This window comes from Acanthisitta chloris, unplaced genomic scaffold, assembly GCF_000695815.1.
Source record: "Acanthisitta chloris isolate BGI_N310 unplaced genomic scaffold, ASM69581v1 scaffold27897, whole genome shotgun sequence".
Classification (NCBI taxonomy): domain Eukaryota; kingdom Metazoa; phylum Chordata; class Aves; order Passeriformes; family Acanthisittidae; genus Acanthisitta; species Acanthisitta chloris.
In genome coordinates, this window is record NW_008684693.1 from 31593 (window position 1) to 45921 (window position 14329).

The window sequence follows — 14329 nt, forward strand, 5'->3', positions numbered from 1 at the left end:
TGATTCTGATATCATAATTGGCCTTGTAAATGAGGAGAGGTCCTCTTCCCAGAAACAAGGGGAAAAGAGGATGAGTCCTACAAAACTTACAGAAGGTGAACAGTAAATGGTCATCGTTACTTGACAAAATTATTTTAAAAATTAACTTACTAAAAATATTGCAAAGTTACATATTCAGATGTTTTTCAAAACAGATTGAACAGTAGCATGTTTCTGTGTAATGTGTTATTAGCTGGCCTGGAAAAATGAAGTTTTTGGGAGGTGCAAAAGCATATCTGGTCATTTTCAGTGTAAGGAGAATTAAACTCTCAAGTTGGGAAATTTTTGGTTTTGAGCACTAGATGGCATTGAAGCACATCACAATGAGTCACTTGGATTTTTTTTTTTTTCCTTTGTGTTGTACCTCTGGTACAGAAAACTAGAATTTTGTGATTTCCTTCTGCTAGCAGCTTCTGTTTGTAAGCTCATTTTTGCCCTTCATTGATGCTATGCATTTTTTGCTGTTTAAATGTTATATATCAGTTTTATCAACATCTCTACTACAGTCAAGTTGCAGTCAACAGTTCTACATTTATCCTTTCTAGCTGTAGTATTCGAAGATAGAACTGAAGTAAATTCTGATAGGAAGAGAGATTTTTTGAAATTTTTTCCCCCCTCTTGAAAGTTACATACCCCAAGTAGCATAAAGTCAGATAGCATTTGGGGCATAACTAGTCTCTTACACTAACTGTTTAAATCTAATAGATGGGAAGGCTGAACTGGGGAAATGAATTTTCAAAGCGCCCTTTTGTGAGTGCCTGCATCAGAGTTTGAAGCCTTGCATGTATGGTAAAATGCTTGTTTAGCTCTGCCTAGAAGTGTGGTGTTGATCAACCTCTGCTTGGCTGTCCTTGACTCAACAAAATGGGGACGGGGGGAAGGACTAAGACTGTGGGCAGCTCTATTTCTGGAGACAGTTGAGGCTTGAGATGTAAAACTCATAACTGAAGTAAAAAAATACAGGAGATTTTCTAGTAGTCAGGTCTTGCTTCTGCCTTTAGACCTGATTAAGATTTTTTTTTTTTTTCCCTCCCTTATGTCTTCAGTGTTAAATAAATTCTCCGTGAAAATTGGTTTTGAGCAATTTGGTGTATTTCTTCAGTGGCATTGGGAGCTTAGGATGTAAAAGTTACTCTAAATGTGGACTATCCACTTCAAGTCAAGTACCCAGAGTACTGTTAAGACAAAGTTGGTTAAGTTTTTCAAAACATTTGTGTGGAGTATTTGTGGGCTGAGCTGAGGCAGAAACAGTAAATTTAGTCTGTGTGGAGTGATTACCTTTTGTAGACAATTCACCATTATTTAATGGTGTTGAGCATCTGGCATTAGAGAAACTTTAGCTAAAAATAACTTGAACATTAAAATTGAAAATTATTTTGGTTTTCATTGTATGTGCAAGAATAAAATGACAGCTGTGCTCGCTTGTGGTTTTGGATCTCATACCATTTTTTTCCCTTCTTTTTGGTACAGCCGAATTTGTGGGAGTCCTTGTCCAGCAGTGTGGCCTGATGTTATAAAATTAGCTTATTTCAACACAATGAAACCAAAGAAGCAGTACCGTCGAAAACTGAGAGAAGAGTTTGCTTTGTAAGGATGAAGAATTAGTTTAGTCAATCGTAATAGCATTAAGATTTTCTGGAGACTTAATGAACTTCAGTATTTTCTGGAGAATGAACATAGATTGAATGTAAAGAAAATAGGCTTTAGGTTCTTGTCCTTCCCGTGAGATACCCACAGAGCTTGTATTAACCCTTATGTAATAGGAGCTTCAAGAAGAGGAAAGAAGTCACTAAAATTTCAGCCACCTGTCAGCTTTCACTGAAGGAAGCATTTGTTTTCCATGATTGGTACACCTGTGTGTTGCCCCTGTCCAAAAAACAGCTCAGAGTACTTAATTGTTTTTTATTAGTACAACTGGCTACAGCTAAATGCATAGTCTGGCTAACATTAGTCTGTTGAGTCATAAATTCATACAACACAGAGGAATTATCCCAACTGTATGTTCTAAAGTACTACCATTGGAGTAGTTTTGTGCAAATATCACACGTGAAAGTTATGGAAAACAGCTGTAAGCTTATTTTAAAGGGTTTGTTCTCCTCCTTTGGGTACTGTGGGTTTCAGGAGAAATGCATCGTCCTGTTCGTACTAATGAGACCAGTATCTTTAAAGCAATAGGATTATTGTCCACAGAGCAATTAAAAGTGCAACTCCCTGGGTGCTAAATTCCAAAGTGTAAAGTAACAATATAGTCTTGACTTAAAAACATGGGGGTGCTTTTTTGTAAGGACAATGTTTCAAGCACTTAAACAATGCAAAGAAAACTTGGGTTGTATGGACGTACAGGTAGTAAAAGGTGAAGTTTCTCTCTGCCTCTTACTACCACACTCAGGTTGAGTGAGTTTTGTGAGTATGTAAGCTCTCTGAGTGCTCTGAATGCTCAGTTACTGACTTATTTTTTGAATTTTTATTAAAGTTTCAAATTTTTATTATTGAAATCAGAATTTTGTGTGCAAGTGCATGAAATAAAAATGTGATTGTTTTGTTTTTCCCTCCTGTAGCATCCCACCAGCTGCATTAGATCTGTTTGATTACATGCTTGCTCTGGATCCCAGCAAGCGCTGCACAGCTGAACAAGCTCTTCAGTGTGAGTTTCTGCGAGACGTGGAGCCATCTAAAATGCCTCCTCCGGAGTAAGTAGTTTCCATTGGTATAATGGTCCTTACCTCTGAAATGTGAACATGCATTGATTGTTAAACTCATTGTGTTTCAGATAAAGTAGATAGTGACAGAACAAAAACGTTGGTATATGCTGTTGTTGAATAGTGATTCTGAAGTAAAATGGTTGTGCAGCTGAGTGACTCTTACACCTTGACAGCAAGGGTTGTGAGGATCTGCGAATTGTTTCATTTGTTATTCCTAGGACTAGTTACTGAGTTACGACCTTTAAAGAAAATACTCTTCTATGAGTGTTTCTAATTTAAAAAAACATCATTGCCCTTTATCAGTGTCTGCTTTTTCCAAGGGTTTTGAGGTTCTTTGGCTATCTACATTGCCTTCTTCGATAGTATGTATATACACTGAGTATAGAATTATGCAAAGGCACCTGAGTGTTAAAGTGAAATACTGTAAATTCTTTCCTGAGCCAGGTAAGAGTCTTTGGTTTCACAGGCAGGAGAAATGAAATACTTTGTGCAGGGCTTTTCCTGTCAGTTTCTCTGAGAGGAGATGTAGTGCAGTGTCCAGTGGAATTCTTGCAGCGACATAGTTCTCATTTTAATCAGTACAAATCGTATTGGAACAGGCCCTGAGGAGAAGGCAATGAAAAGGTATTCCAGAATCTGCAGGTCTCCTCTTTTCCTCAAGATAGGTGTCAGGCCATAGAACATGTAATGTTATTTGAGGAAATTTGAACCTTCCAGGCAGCCTGTAGTGACTTCTTTTAATTAGTTACCAACTGGGGAAAATGTTAAGAGGTTTATTTAAGGATTTTATTAAAACTCTTTCAAGACTTACCTGTTACATACACACAGTTGTCACACAGAATCACAGAATAGGTCAGGTTGGAAGGGACCACAGTGGGTCATCTGGGCCAATGTCCCTGCTCAAGCAGGATCATCCTGGAGCACATGACACAGGATTGCATCCAGATGGTTCTTGAGTATCTCCAGTGAGAGAGAATCCACAGCCTCTGTGGGCAAATGCTCCTGAAACATGAGGCTGAGAGGGTTTGTTGCCTGAATATGACTATATCACTGTCTGAGAATCAGAAATCAGCAGTCTCAAGCTGTTGGCTAAAGACTCAGAACCATTTGTACACGATGTTGCTTGTGTGCATTTTAAAGTAAGTGAATGGGAAGAAGCTATTTTTTTCTTCAGGAACGTGGTCATGCATACATTCTAGAAGCTGATACATGGAAATTCAAAGCAAACTAGTCATTGATTGTCCTTCTGGAAATTAAGAGGAACCACACTCACCTCTGACAGCATGGACAGGAAAGTGTTGACTATTCTTTTGAAAGACTGAAGTTCTCTTTTGGGAAGAAATAGCTGTTCATTCAAACGAATTGACAGCAGTGATTGCAAGGACTGTAGGAGACTTCTCACAATGCGTTCTTGTTGCATCCAGTTGTTTTTCAGAAAATACTTGGCAGATCATTGATATGGTATGTGGAGGGAGAGAATGAAGGAAGCAGTTGTCATAATTGCTTTTCCAGTGTCTCTTGTCATCTGTCACCTAATTTTTCCATGTTCCTGGGTGACAGAACTGCTAACACAGTTATTAATATGTAATAGGAAAACATAAAACACTGTTTTTACTGCCTATCTCAGTATTTCCACTATCTGTGAATGAGTTTTTGTATTCCTCAGGAAATCAGAATTGGGGTGCCTGCAGGGAACTGTAGTGGAAGGACAGAATTGGTGACAGATGAGTTCCTTAGGAGACTTTTGCCTCTACTTTTATCTCTCTTAAAGGACCAGTGTATCTCTTGTCCTTTCTAGTATCCCAGCTTTGTTAGTGTGAAGTGCTATTTACTCATGCAACTTATCTATGCAACTTTTTTCTTTTTTCCCCTATTTTCTTGGTAGACTGTGCTGTACACTATAAATACTAGATAGCTGTGTCTGTTTCTGTGGACAAATATTTGACCTAATGAGACCATAGTACTTTTACAAGCAGACAGAAGGAATTGATCAGCTGGACCCTGAAAAAAAATCCACTTTCATATTGATAACTTTATCTGTTACTATGCAAATTCTATTTCATAGCAAGTATGCAGGACTGATTTTGAAGCCTTGAATTACACAAATAATTAGGCTTTTCACGAGAGTGAATGCAAGACAACGAATTCTCAGTTTAAGATACATGTTCCCCTCTTCTGCCAGAAGGACCTGTGCTTTTGAAATAGGCGGTCATTGAAGAGATTTCAGAGAGGAAAAGCAGATCTGAGATTTTGCTGGCTTTTGAGTATTTGCTGATGTATTTTCGAGTTTCAGTAGGTTCATCGTTGAGAAGGTGTATTATGTATAGTTTAAGTGTTTATTTTACCAGTATGCTTAAGAAAAAACTAGTTCTGGGATAAAACTGATTATCTCCAATCATTCTTTGCAGCCTTCCTTTGTGGCAGGATTGTCATGAGCTGTGGAGTAAGAAACGCAGAAGACAGAAGCAGATGGGCATGACTGATGACTCGACAGCAGCTAAAGTCCCTAGGAAGGATCTGTCTCTAGGCATGGATGAGAGCAGAACCAACACCCCACAAGGCATGCAAACTTCTTCCCAACTCAAAACTCAGGGCAGCTCTAGTGTAGCACTTGGTCAGTAACATTTTCAGTTCTTATAATTACCTTCTACTTGGATTGCACCTCTAGAAATTTTAGATGTTACTTGCAGAGTATTGGCGTCTCCTGGATTCTTGAGGGAGGAACAGTATTGTAAGTTAAATCTTTCTTACAAAAGGTTTATCTTTGCTTTTGGAAGCTGAGTGTTCCTTTTCAGTTCCACCTAACTTTTAAATCTGGTCAGAGCAACTTGCTCAGTATTTTGAGGGGATTTTAGCTCTTGCTCATCTACAGTTCTTCCGTGATCCCAGAAGCCAGTGGCTGTTCTAAGTTCCTTACAATCTCCATAGATTGGAGAAGCTTTATTGGTATTGACAAACTGATAAGACGGCAGAGTTTAGGACAGTCATCACTTCAAATGAAACAGATTCTCTCTGCATATTACATTAGTCTTCAGCTTTCGAAGTTGTTAGGACTGAACAAAATTGTTAAAAAAAATAAATAAAAAAATAGATACGAACATCCCCACTGCCCTGAACCTCATGTAACACGAAGTAGCTACTTCTGTAGTTTGCACAGCCATTAATTCTGAATCTTAACTCAAGTATCTTGCTTGAGACCAGTTTTTGGAATATGATATAAAGAAATACAAAGTAATGATTTCCTGTATGGATACCATTTGATGAGCTACTCAGCAGTTCAGTAACAGTTCTCTCACAATATGTAGAAGTATGCAGAGTAACATTCAAATTGATATCTAGTAAGTTTAATTTAGACTATTTTTGATTGTGCAAAATGAACATAAATCCTATAGCACAGTTCCAGGAATTCAGCTGAAAAACAGCTAATGCATTCATAGCACCTCAAAATTCTTTAATACTTACCATCTTGAATCAGCTCTTAATTGAGCAGTAGAGCAGAGCTCCAAATATTCTGTGCAACAATATATAGAAAATAGTTATTTTGATCATATTTTATTGCAGTTTATTGCCTCTTGCTCCTGTTCATCTGGTTTCTCACTGTAAGCCAGCTGTGAGCTTCTGCTACTCCATATGTTTAGGCTGAAGTTTTGGCAGCATTTTCAAGAATGACTTTCTGTAGCCCTTTTCCCCTCGCAAGTGAAAGCTATATTAGAAGTTTGAAGAGTCCAAAGGATCTTTATGCTTTTGTAACAGGTAGCCTGATGAAAGACTACTGTTTTGTAGTCATTAATACTAACCATGCAAAATAAACTAAGCAAATAGAGAAGGAATCATTCAGAGCTATATTGCTGTTTGCCCATATGTATGTAGAAAAACATATATCTAGGTAGAAAAGAAGACAATTTAATTTTCAGTGGAGCATAGAGGTGTTTTCTGTGTTAAAACACTTCTGGAAGTCATAATGCACCTTAGATAACACAATTAGTAAGGCATATTATTTAACTCCATGAACAAATGCATGACTTAACTGAAACTGTTGCATTTGTTTCTAAGCACCCCAGAAGGAGAGATTAAAAACATCTTGGATCAATTGCTCATGTTCCAGTTCATGAATGGTAGCTTTGGTTATTGCATCTTGCAGTTTAACAGGAGCTGTGTTGGAATGAACTTGAAGCTAACCAAAGAGTGTGGAATAGATAGATTAATTTCCCTGTTTGGCATTTTTCTGGTGAATTTTCACTGAGAGTCAGAAGTTTGTGTTGAGTGTACCATCCTCAGGTGTGAGGAAATCAACGGTCAATCATGACATCTGAGTGAGAGCCAGCAGTACAAGGCATTAGAAATCACATTGGTTTTTTGTATTGCCAAATAAAAAGTGGTGTTATTTTTCTATAAATATTTTGAAGTGCCTGGATCCTGCCTGAGTAGGTTTCAAGTTCTTGTATTCTGGTGCACATCCACAAGTAGAGTAGTGGGTTGTGGGTTTTGCAGCACTTTACAGCTGTGCTGGTCTTGCAAGGTACATACTTAATATTTTTGTGTGTTACCATTTTTTTCATGCATGTCTTTTAATTTGCTATGAATTATTATATTGGTGAACTAGTAGGATGGCAGGGATAGAAGAGGAGAGAATGTGTTCATGCTGATCTGGGTTAAAAAAAATTCAGGGGTCTGCCAACACAGTCACACACATTTTCTAATTTTTAACTGATTCATCTCTAAGTCATCTGCTTAAAGGGCATGTTGAAATCCATGCTGCTTCACTTCTTTCAAAATAAACAGCCACAATGAGTGTTTAAAGCTAAGAAACTACTTTGATATTTTGACTTCCTTATATTCCCCTGCATCATCATAATCTCTTCTTGTTTGTGGCAAACTCCATTTCATTGAAGAAACTGTATATCAGCACATATTTCCTGCTGCTGAGTGATTGACTTCTTGGCCTTCAAACTCAGCACTTGCTTTTGCATTTATACCATGAGCTTCTGGGCTACCTAGAGCCTGGTGGCTTGTGCAGGTGTTAGAACCCAGATGTTGAATGAGAATGAGCCAAAATGTGACTGGAAATGCATTTTGCAGGTGGCTTCTTTTTAACAAAGGGATATGACATGTCCAAGATGGGAAATTTTGTGGGAATTGGAAATCTTTGAGCTGCCTAAAAGCAGGTGGCCTTAAGCCCCAGCTCAGTTGTATTGTGGAAAATTGAGCTCCAGTTTGATGTTTTTCCATCTGTCCAAGTGCATGTGTGTTTCTTGTGGAAGTCACATTCTTTGTATTGGATCTTACTGTTCCATTTCCTATAGGAACTCCCCCAAAGGCAGTTTATATGTAAAAGCATTCCATTTCTACATTGTTCAAACCCATGCTTTGCCAGTTGTGTCAGCCATGCTAGATTAGTCTTTCTTTTGAGTTTCTGAAATGTGCCCGTTCTAAATAATACTTAAAACCACCTTTTTTGTCTTTAGCAAAAACAAGCACTGGACAGCAGTTAAACCAGAATGAAGTGGCAATCCTGCTAAACCTGCTACAGTCTAAAACAAGTGTTAGTTTGGCACAGTTTGCCCAAGTATTGAATATTAAGGTAAACCCAGAGACTCAGCAGCAACTAAATAAAATAAATCTTCCTGCTGGAATTTTGTCAGCAGGTGAAAAACAGTCAGAACAGCAGCAGCAGCCGCCGCCACCACCACCACCACCACCACCGCCAGGCCAGGACCCTCTCAAACAGCCGATGGTCGCGCAGCCTCCTGGGCCTCCGCAGCTGAGTCAGCCTAAGGCTGAGACTGACGCTGCCCAGGCAGCTGTGCAGAGTGCATTTGCTGTTCTGTTGTCTCAGTTAATAAAAGCTCAGCAAACAAAGCAAAAAGATTTTGTGTTGGAGGAGAAGGAAAACGGATCAGGAAATGAAATGTCATTACAACTCAGGCAGCCTCCAGAGCCCAGCACGCCTGCATCTGTCAGCCGGGACGACGTGGAGTCTCCAGCACCTGGCTACCCACATCTGATCAAATCCTTGTATACATCTGCAGGTACTGATGGCCTTTGTTCCTAACCAGCAGATACCTTGAGCACTGGAGATGGAATAGTTTGGGGATAGAGAATTAATGTCTTTACCATATGTGTGTGCGTGAGTATAGGAGATTAAATTGATTTTGTCACATTTTGTGTCTGGATCATAGCATTTGTGTCTAACAGGTGCCATGCAGACAGAGCAAACAGTGATCTCCATGCTAAGAGGTACACGAGATGAAACAGTTACATCTATTGTTATTCTGGGGGGTTGGGGTTTTCTTAGTGCTTTGTGTGGTGGAGACAGACTTCTGTAGCAGATTCATAGATGGAATTTGTCAGTTTTGACTCTGTGTTTAGGTACAGCCTATTTTGCTTTTAAAGCTGACTAGAGCGATTAGTGTCAAATTCTGTAAGTGTCACATGCATGGCTAAAGGTTTCCAGTGGGGTATAGTAGTGGCTTCCTTAGTCTTCTCAAATTTTAGAGCTCTGTTCATCTTTTTTATTGCTATTTCAGTTTTATTGTATGGTGGTTTATGTATTGCATTGTGGTGTTTGCAGCAATGGAAAGAAGTATCTGAAATGGTTTGTGGCTGTTTCCTGAGGTGGTTGTTGAGTGGTTGGGTTTTTTGAGTGGTGTGCTGTTTTTGTCCATGACTTTTTAATCTTGAGTCTTGCTGTTCTTTGGTAAGGGTGGTCTTTTGTCCCTCAATCCCTATTTGCAAATCTTTCCTGATCCCTCTTTGAATTCTCTAGTGTTTCTCTGTTGCTTGAGTTTTGCTTTGGTGGGGTTTCTTTTAAGGAACTCGTACTGGTTTTGTTTAGCTGCTTGCCTGGTATTCTTACTTCAAGGAGAAACCTGCATCACACTCCCAAGGCAAATGAGCTGTTGCCAGATTTTGTTCTTGAGAATAGTCTGTAGAACTACTGAAAAATTTAGCTAATAAGTTCATGAGAATTGATGTAACAAACATCTGTATTTTTCCAGGAGAGAGCCCTTTCCTTTGTGGTACTGTTACTGTATATTTTTATTCCAGAGCTTTTCTTTCTTATCTCCCTAGGTCAAGAGGATTTGGTTAGGCAGTCTGAGATGAGACTCCTAAACCGCACGCCCGAACAGGAACGCCCCCGGATCTTACCTCCGGACCAGCGTCCCCCTGAGCCCCCGGAGCCTCCACCCCTCACTGATGAAGACCTTGATTATCGGACAGAGAATCAGCATTTGCCTATAAGTAACTCTTCAGGAACAGATCCCCATGCAGGAGTGAAAGCAGCTCTTCTGCAGCTGCTCGCTCAGCATCAAGCTCAGGCGACGACGGAAGAGCCAGTACAAACGAGTGTGGATTATCAGGCTAGAGACTCCTACGTAACAGGCCCAGACTACAAGGATAACTTTGGATCGTCGTCCTTCTCCTCTGCCCGTTACAGCAGTAGTGATGGAATAGGAAGCGGATCATCAGGAGTATTAGAGAGGAGGAGTTTCCTAGGAAACTCAGATATTCAGTCTTTGGATAACTACAGTACTGCTTCATCTCACTCTGGTGCTGCCCCTCCTCCATCAGCCTTTTCCGAATCCTTTCCCAGCTCAGTAACTGGGTATGGAGACATTTACCTCAACACTGGCCCCATGCTGTTTAGTGGAGATAAAGACCATAGGTTTGAGTACAGCCACGGTCCAATCTCTGTTTTGGGGAGCAGCGGTGACACTTCCGCAGGGCCAGAGAGTACACACTCTTTGCCGACAAAGATGCACAACTATAGCTTTGGAAGTAATTTACAGGAAAATCCCAGTGGCATCAGCCACATGCATGGACAGACTTGGACTTCTCCTGCCCAAGGACCTGGCTATTCCCAAGGATACAGGGGACACATTAGCACATCTGCAGTGAGAGGGCGAGGCAGAGGATTACCGTATTGAGTATCTGTTTTTCCTCAGGCACATCATTTTTATCTGGAAAAACTTCCCCCCCCCCCAGCTGCAGTTTAAAGCAGCAGTTCAACAGACTTGAATAATGTTAATTAAACAGCTTTATTTTTATGTGGAAAAGGGTCTTGCATACAGTAGAAAAAATTAAAAATGCTTACAACTCATGCTGTCTGAAAACTAGAATTGATTGTACATGTTCACAAACTAGTTCTGAATTTTATTTTGTATTTTGGCAGTTTTAAGTGGATGCTAAATTTAGGGACATCAGCTTTTTATGGCACTCTTTCAGATCTTCTGAACTATGCACATTTGTGCTTTTTTTGTAAGTTTGGACCAACTTTTATGTAAAAAGAAAGAAATTTTACAACAATCAAAGCAGGGCACTGATTTATTTGGTATTTTTCTTTTTACAGAACTACCTTTAGTCAAAGGTCACTGTCAGTCTTTGCACTGCTTTCAGTGTTATTGTGGAAGGTGTACTTTGTGCTCATTTCAGATAATAAAACACAACCTTTCTCTTGATGCAAAATTTTATAAATATTTGGTCAATGTTTTTTTTCCTTTGAAGAAAAAAAAAAAAAGGATGTTCTGGTAAAATGTTCTCTCCATCTCCCAGGCTTGTTTATATAAAAACTGTTTTACTTGAATGGTAAGTGCCTTAACGTGTAAGCTTAAGGTCTGCAAAAATTTGGAAGTGCTTCATAGATTGGTGTGAACATAATGCCTAAACCTAGGTAGTTAACAAGAGAATTCAGATAATAATAGGGAACTCGAGCAGGTCATAACCTTGTGCTGTTTACTTCACGTGGGCCAGTTGCTTAGAGACCTAATCTTACCTTGATGAAATCGTGATTTCCAAATTGAACTTCATGAGAAACATTGAAAGTGAGGAGAAGAATGAAGAGTGTAGTTTTATCTTGGCTCCCTCTTGGAGTTGTAGTAAGTGTTTTAGTTCCTCTGCCAAATAAATTATACTTTGTATGTCCTTACCAAGTGATAGTTTTTTTCTCTTAAATGTCAGCAACAGTAATTACTTTTTGTGTGAAAAGCTGACACTGTTGTCTTTTTACTACGAGTACTGCGTTATAGGAAGTAACCAAAGGAAAAAATGACCAGTATTTAAAGCAACAGCAAAACGTTTGACATTAGTTCTAATTCTCTGTAAACCTGTGATTGTGCCAATTCATTGATTTTATATCTGCTGTTCCACAGAACATCTTAATATTGGAATTGAGTCTCTCTTGAGCAACTGATAAAATGATTGTAGTTAAAACTCTTACCAAGAGCCACTCCTCACACTAAGTACAACTTCTAGTATGTTTTTTTCCTTCCTTTGACAACAAGTGGTCTCTCTCCTGCAGAGAGGGAGGTATGGTTATATTTTGCCTGTACGTAAAAGAATGTTTTGAAGCCCATATTGGAAACAATTTTCCAACTGATTATCCAGTTGACAAATCGGTACCTTATGTAACTGAGTGTTTAAATATTACTTTTTAAAAGTAAAATTTCTACTTACACTATTACAACTGTAGTCTTGTCAGTGACTTTTTGGATTTTCAGAATAGAAGCCAAAGTTGTTGGTGTTTCGTTTTAGTCAAAAATCCTGGTTCATATATGGCTAACTACCACCTTGTAGAGCATGGAGAAACTCACTTCGCTTCCTATGTAGTGTTTGAGAATCTGGCAAATGAGGAATGGAGAGAGAGTCCTGCTGCTGCTGATGTCCCTACCAGTCTGGCAGTTGCCTTTACTAGACACAGTAGAAAATTGTGCAATTTGAAGATAAAAGCAGTCAGGTCAGAAAAATACCATTATGATCTGAATAGCCTGTGCTTCAGAAAAATAAAAGCTTCATGTGAATGGCAGTGCATTGGATAGTTTTCCTTGAGTAAGGACACCCCTTGTAGCATTTTCCTCCTAGTAAAATTACAAAGGCAAAAATCATTAGTGTCATTTAGATGTGGACAGTGTCAGCTGTCAGTCTCTGTTTACTAATCTCTGAAATGCCCAGCCCCACCGAGATACAAATGAATTGCTTTTTATATTTTCAGAATCAAGCAAAAGACTGAAAGCCCTTTAGGCAGTTACTTTCACTAAAATGTGCTGTCTGGGGTCACCTGCACTTCACATGTAACTGCAGGTGATAGTTGGGTAAAATTGCAGGTAAGTTCAAATGGAGAGTAGATCTCAGAGGACTAAATGAATTGACTTGCAATACAAAAATGCATGGAGGACATTGTGCCTCCTCCTGCTTCCCTTTTGGAGGTAAATTTTCAAGTCATTTAGTCCACCTCATTTAATGCAGAGAAGTTAGTCTCCTCTGCATGTGTAAATTGGAGTACTCTGATACATCATTCCACCATGATGGATTTCAGTCTTTGGCCATGGAAAAAACCAACCAACCAACCACTCCAGTGCAAGTAATCCTGACTGTGAAAAGTGAGAAGGAGTTGCAATAGACAGTTGACTTCCAGATCTCCATATATGATCACTCTGAAGATATTACCTTCTCTGCAACCCAGGGGATCTTCTTGGCTCTTTGGCTAACAGCCTTTCCTCCTGGGCTGCTGGAGGCTGCATGTGGGTAAGGAGCTCTGCCCTCCTCCCTCAGGGCAGCCCCTGGGGTGTGTGGCAGGAGGATTTGCTGCCCACAGCTGTGCTTCCCTGCCCTGGAGCTGTGTCTGGGCAGCTCAGTGCCTGGGGACTGGCTGGATCTAGGGACGGGAGGTCCACACTCATTTGTACCAGACCTGTGTATTACCTGTCAGTGTTTCTTTTGAATTAGATCACATGACAAGGTGCTTATGACAGAATTTTATCCTTTGGAGCAAACCACTCAGAGTCTGTACTAGTTTGGTGTTTTCCATCATGTGGCTCTTGCATTTTTGATGCAGTAGTAGACGTTCTGAAAACCGCGTTACTTTTCTGTGGAGCTGTGGCTTTTGTTACTTTCCCCCTCATTCCTTTGGGTTTACATTTTCTGTGCTGCAATTCCAAAGTGAGCTACAGAGACCTGGACACTGCATCGAAAAGTAAGTGTTGTGTGTTTGTATTTCTAAATAAACATAGCAAAATACTGTAATAATGGACTATCAAGTAGCAAGTACTTCATTATTAATATTCAGTGGTCTTTAGCCATACCAAGAGGAAGGAAGGGAGCCCAACTGGACTGCTATGACCAGGACTTAAAATGCTTAGACTATTATAGTGCTTAAATTCAGCCAAAGGACAAGGAAACAGCTTTTATGGATTGCTAGTTGTTGTAGTCATCCTGACCAGAAGGAGCAGTGTTAGGGAAGAGGTGCAAAAATACATGTATCCTTAAATGTTAATATAACTATTTGGAAAAAATAATTTTAAAATGGCAAACTTCTCTATTTTCTTATGCTTCCCTAAAACGTGGTCTATGTTACGTTTTCTCCATCCCATGGTAGTGTAAGGTGCTTTCTAGAAGCAGAGGCAATATGTGCCGTGTTGTAAGTTCTTATGGTTTTGAGTGCTCTTCTCCTTTTGCTTGGTGCAGGAGACAGTTTCAGTTTTGGTGAAGTTTACAGTTGGTTGAGTTTAATAGATAATTGTGCAGTAAAAACTGAAGTACTGAAGTAATATAGGATACCTCTTTTCTGTGGGCAAATTAGATCTCGGACCATG

General features: G+C 39.5%; 1 protein-coding gene across 1 annotated transcript in view; it reads left to right on the forward strand.

Annotated features, from left to right (window-relative positions):
* Positions 1-10669, forward strand: part of CDK13 (cyclin-dependent kinase 13) — a gene marked incomplete at its 5' end in the record, with an annotated part of 32440 nt that extends 21771 nt beyond the window's left edge. The window contains 5 exons of the mRNA XM_009079439.1: positions 1510-1626; positions 2598-2729; positions 5150-5355; positions 8207-8770; positions 9813-10669. Coding sequence (XP_009077687.1) covers positions 1510-1626; positions 2598-2729; positions 5150-5355; positions 8207-8770; positions 9813-10669 — 1876 coding nt within the window. The remainder of the gene's footprint in view (positions 1-1509; positions 1627-2597; positions 2730-5149; positions 5356-8206; positions 8771-9812) is intronic.
* Between the last annotated feature and the right edge of the window lie 3660 nt (positions 10670-14329).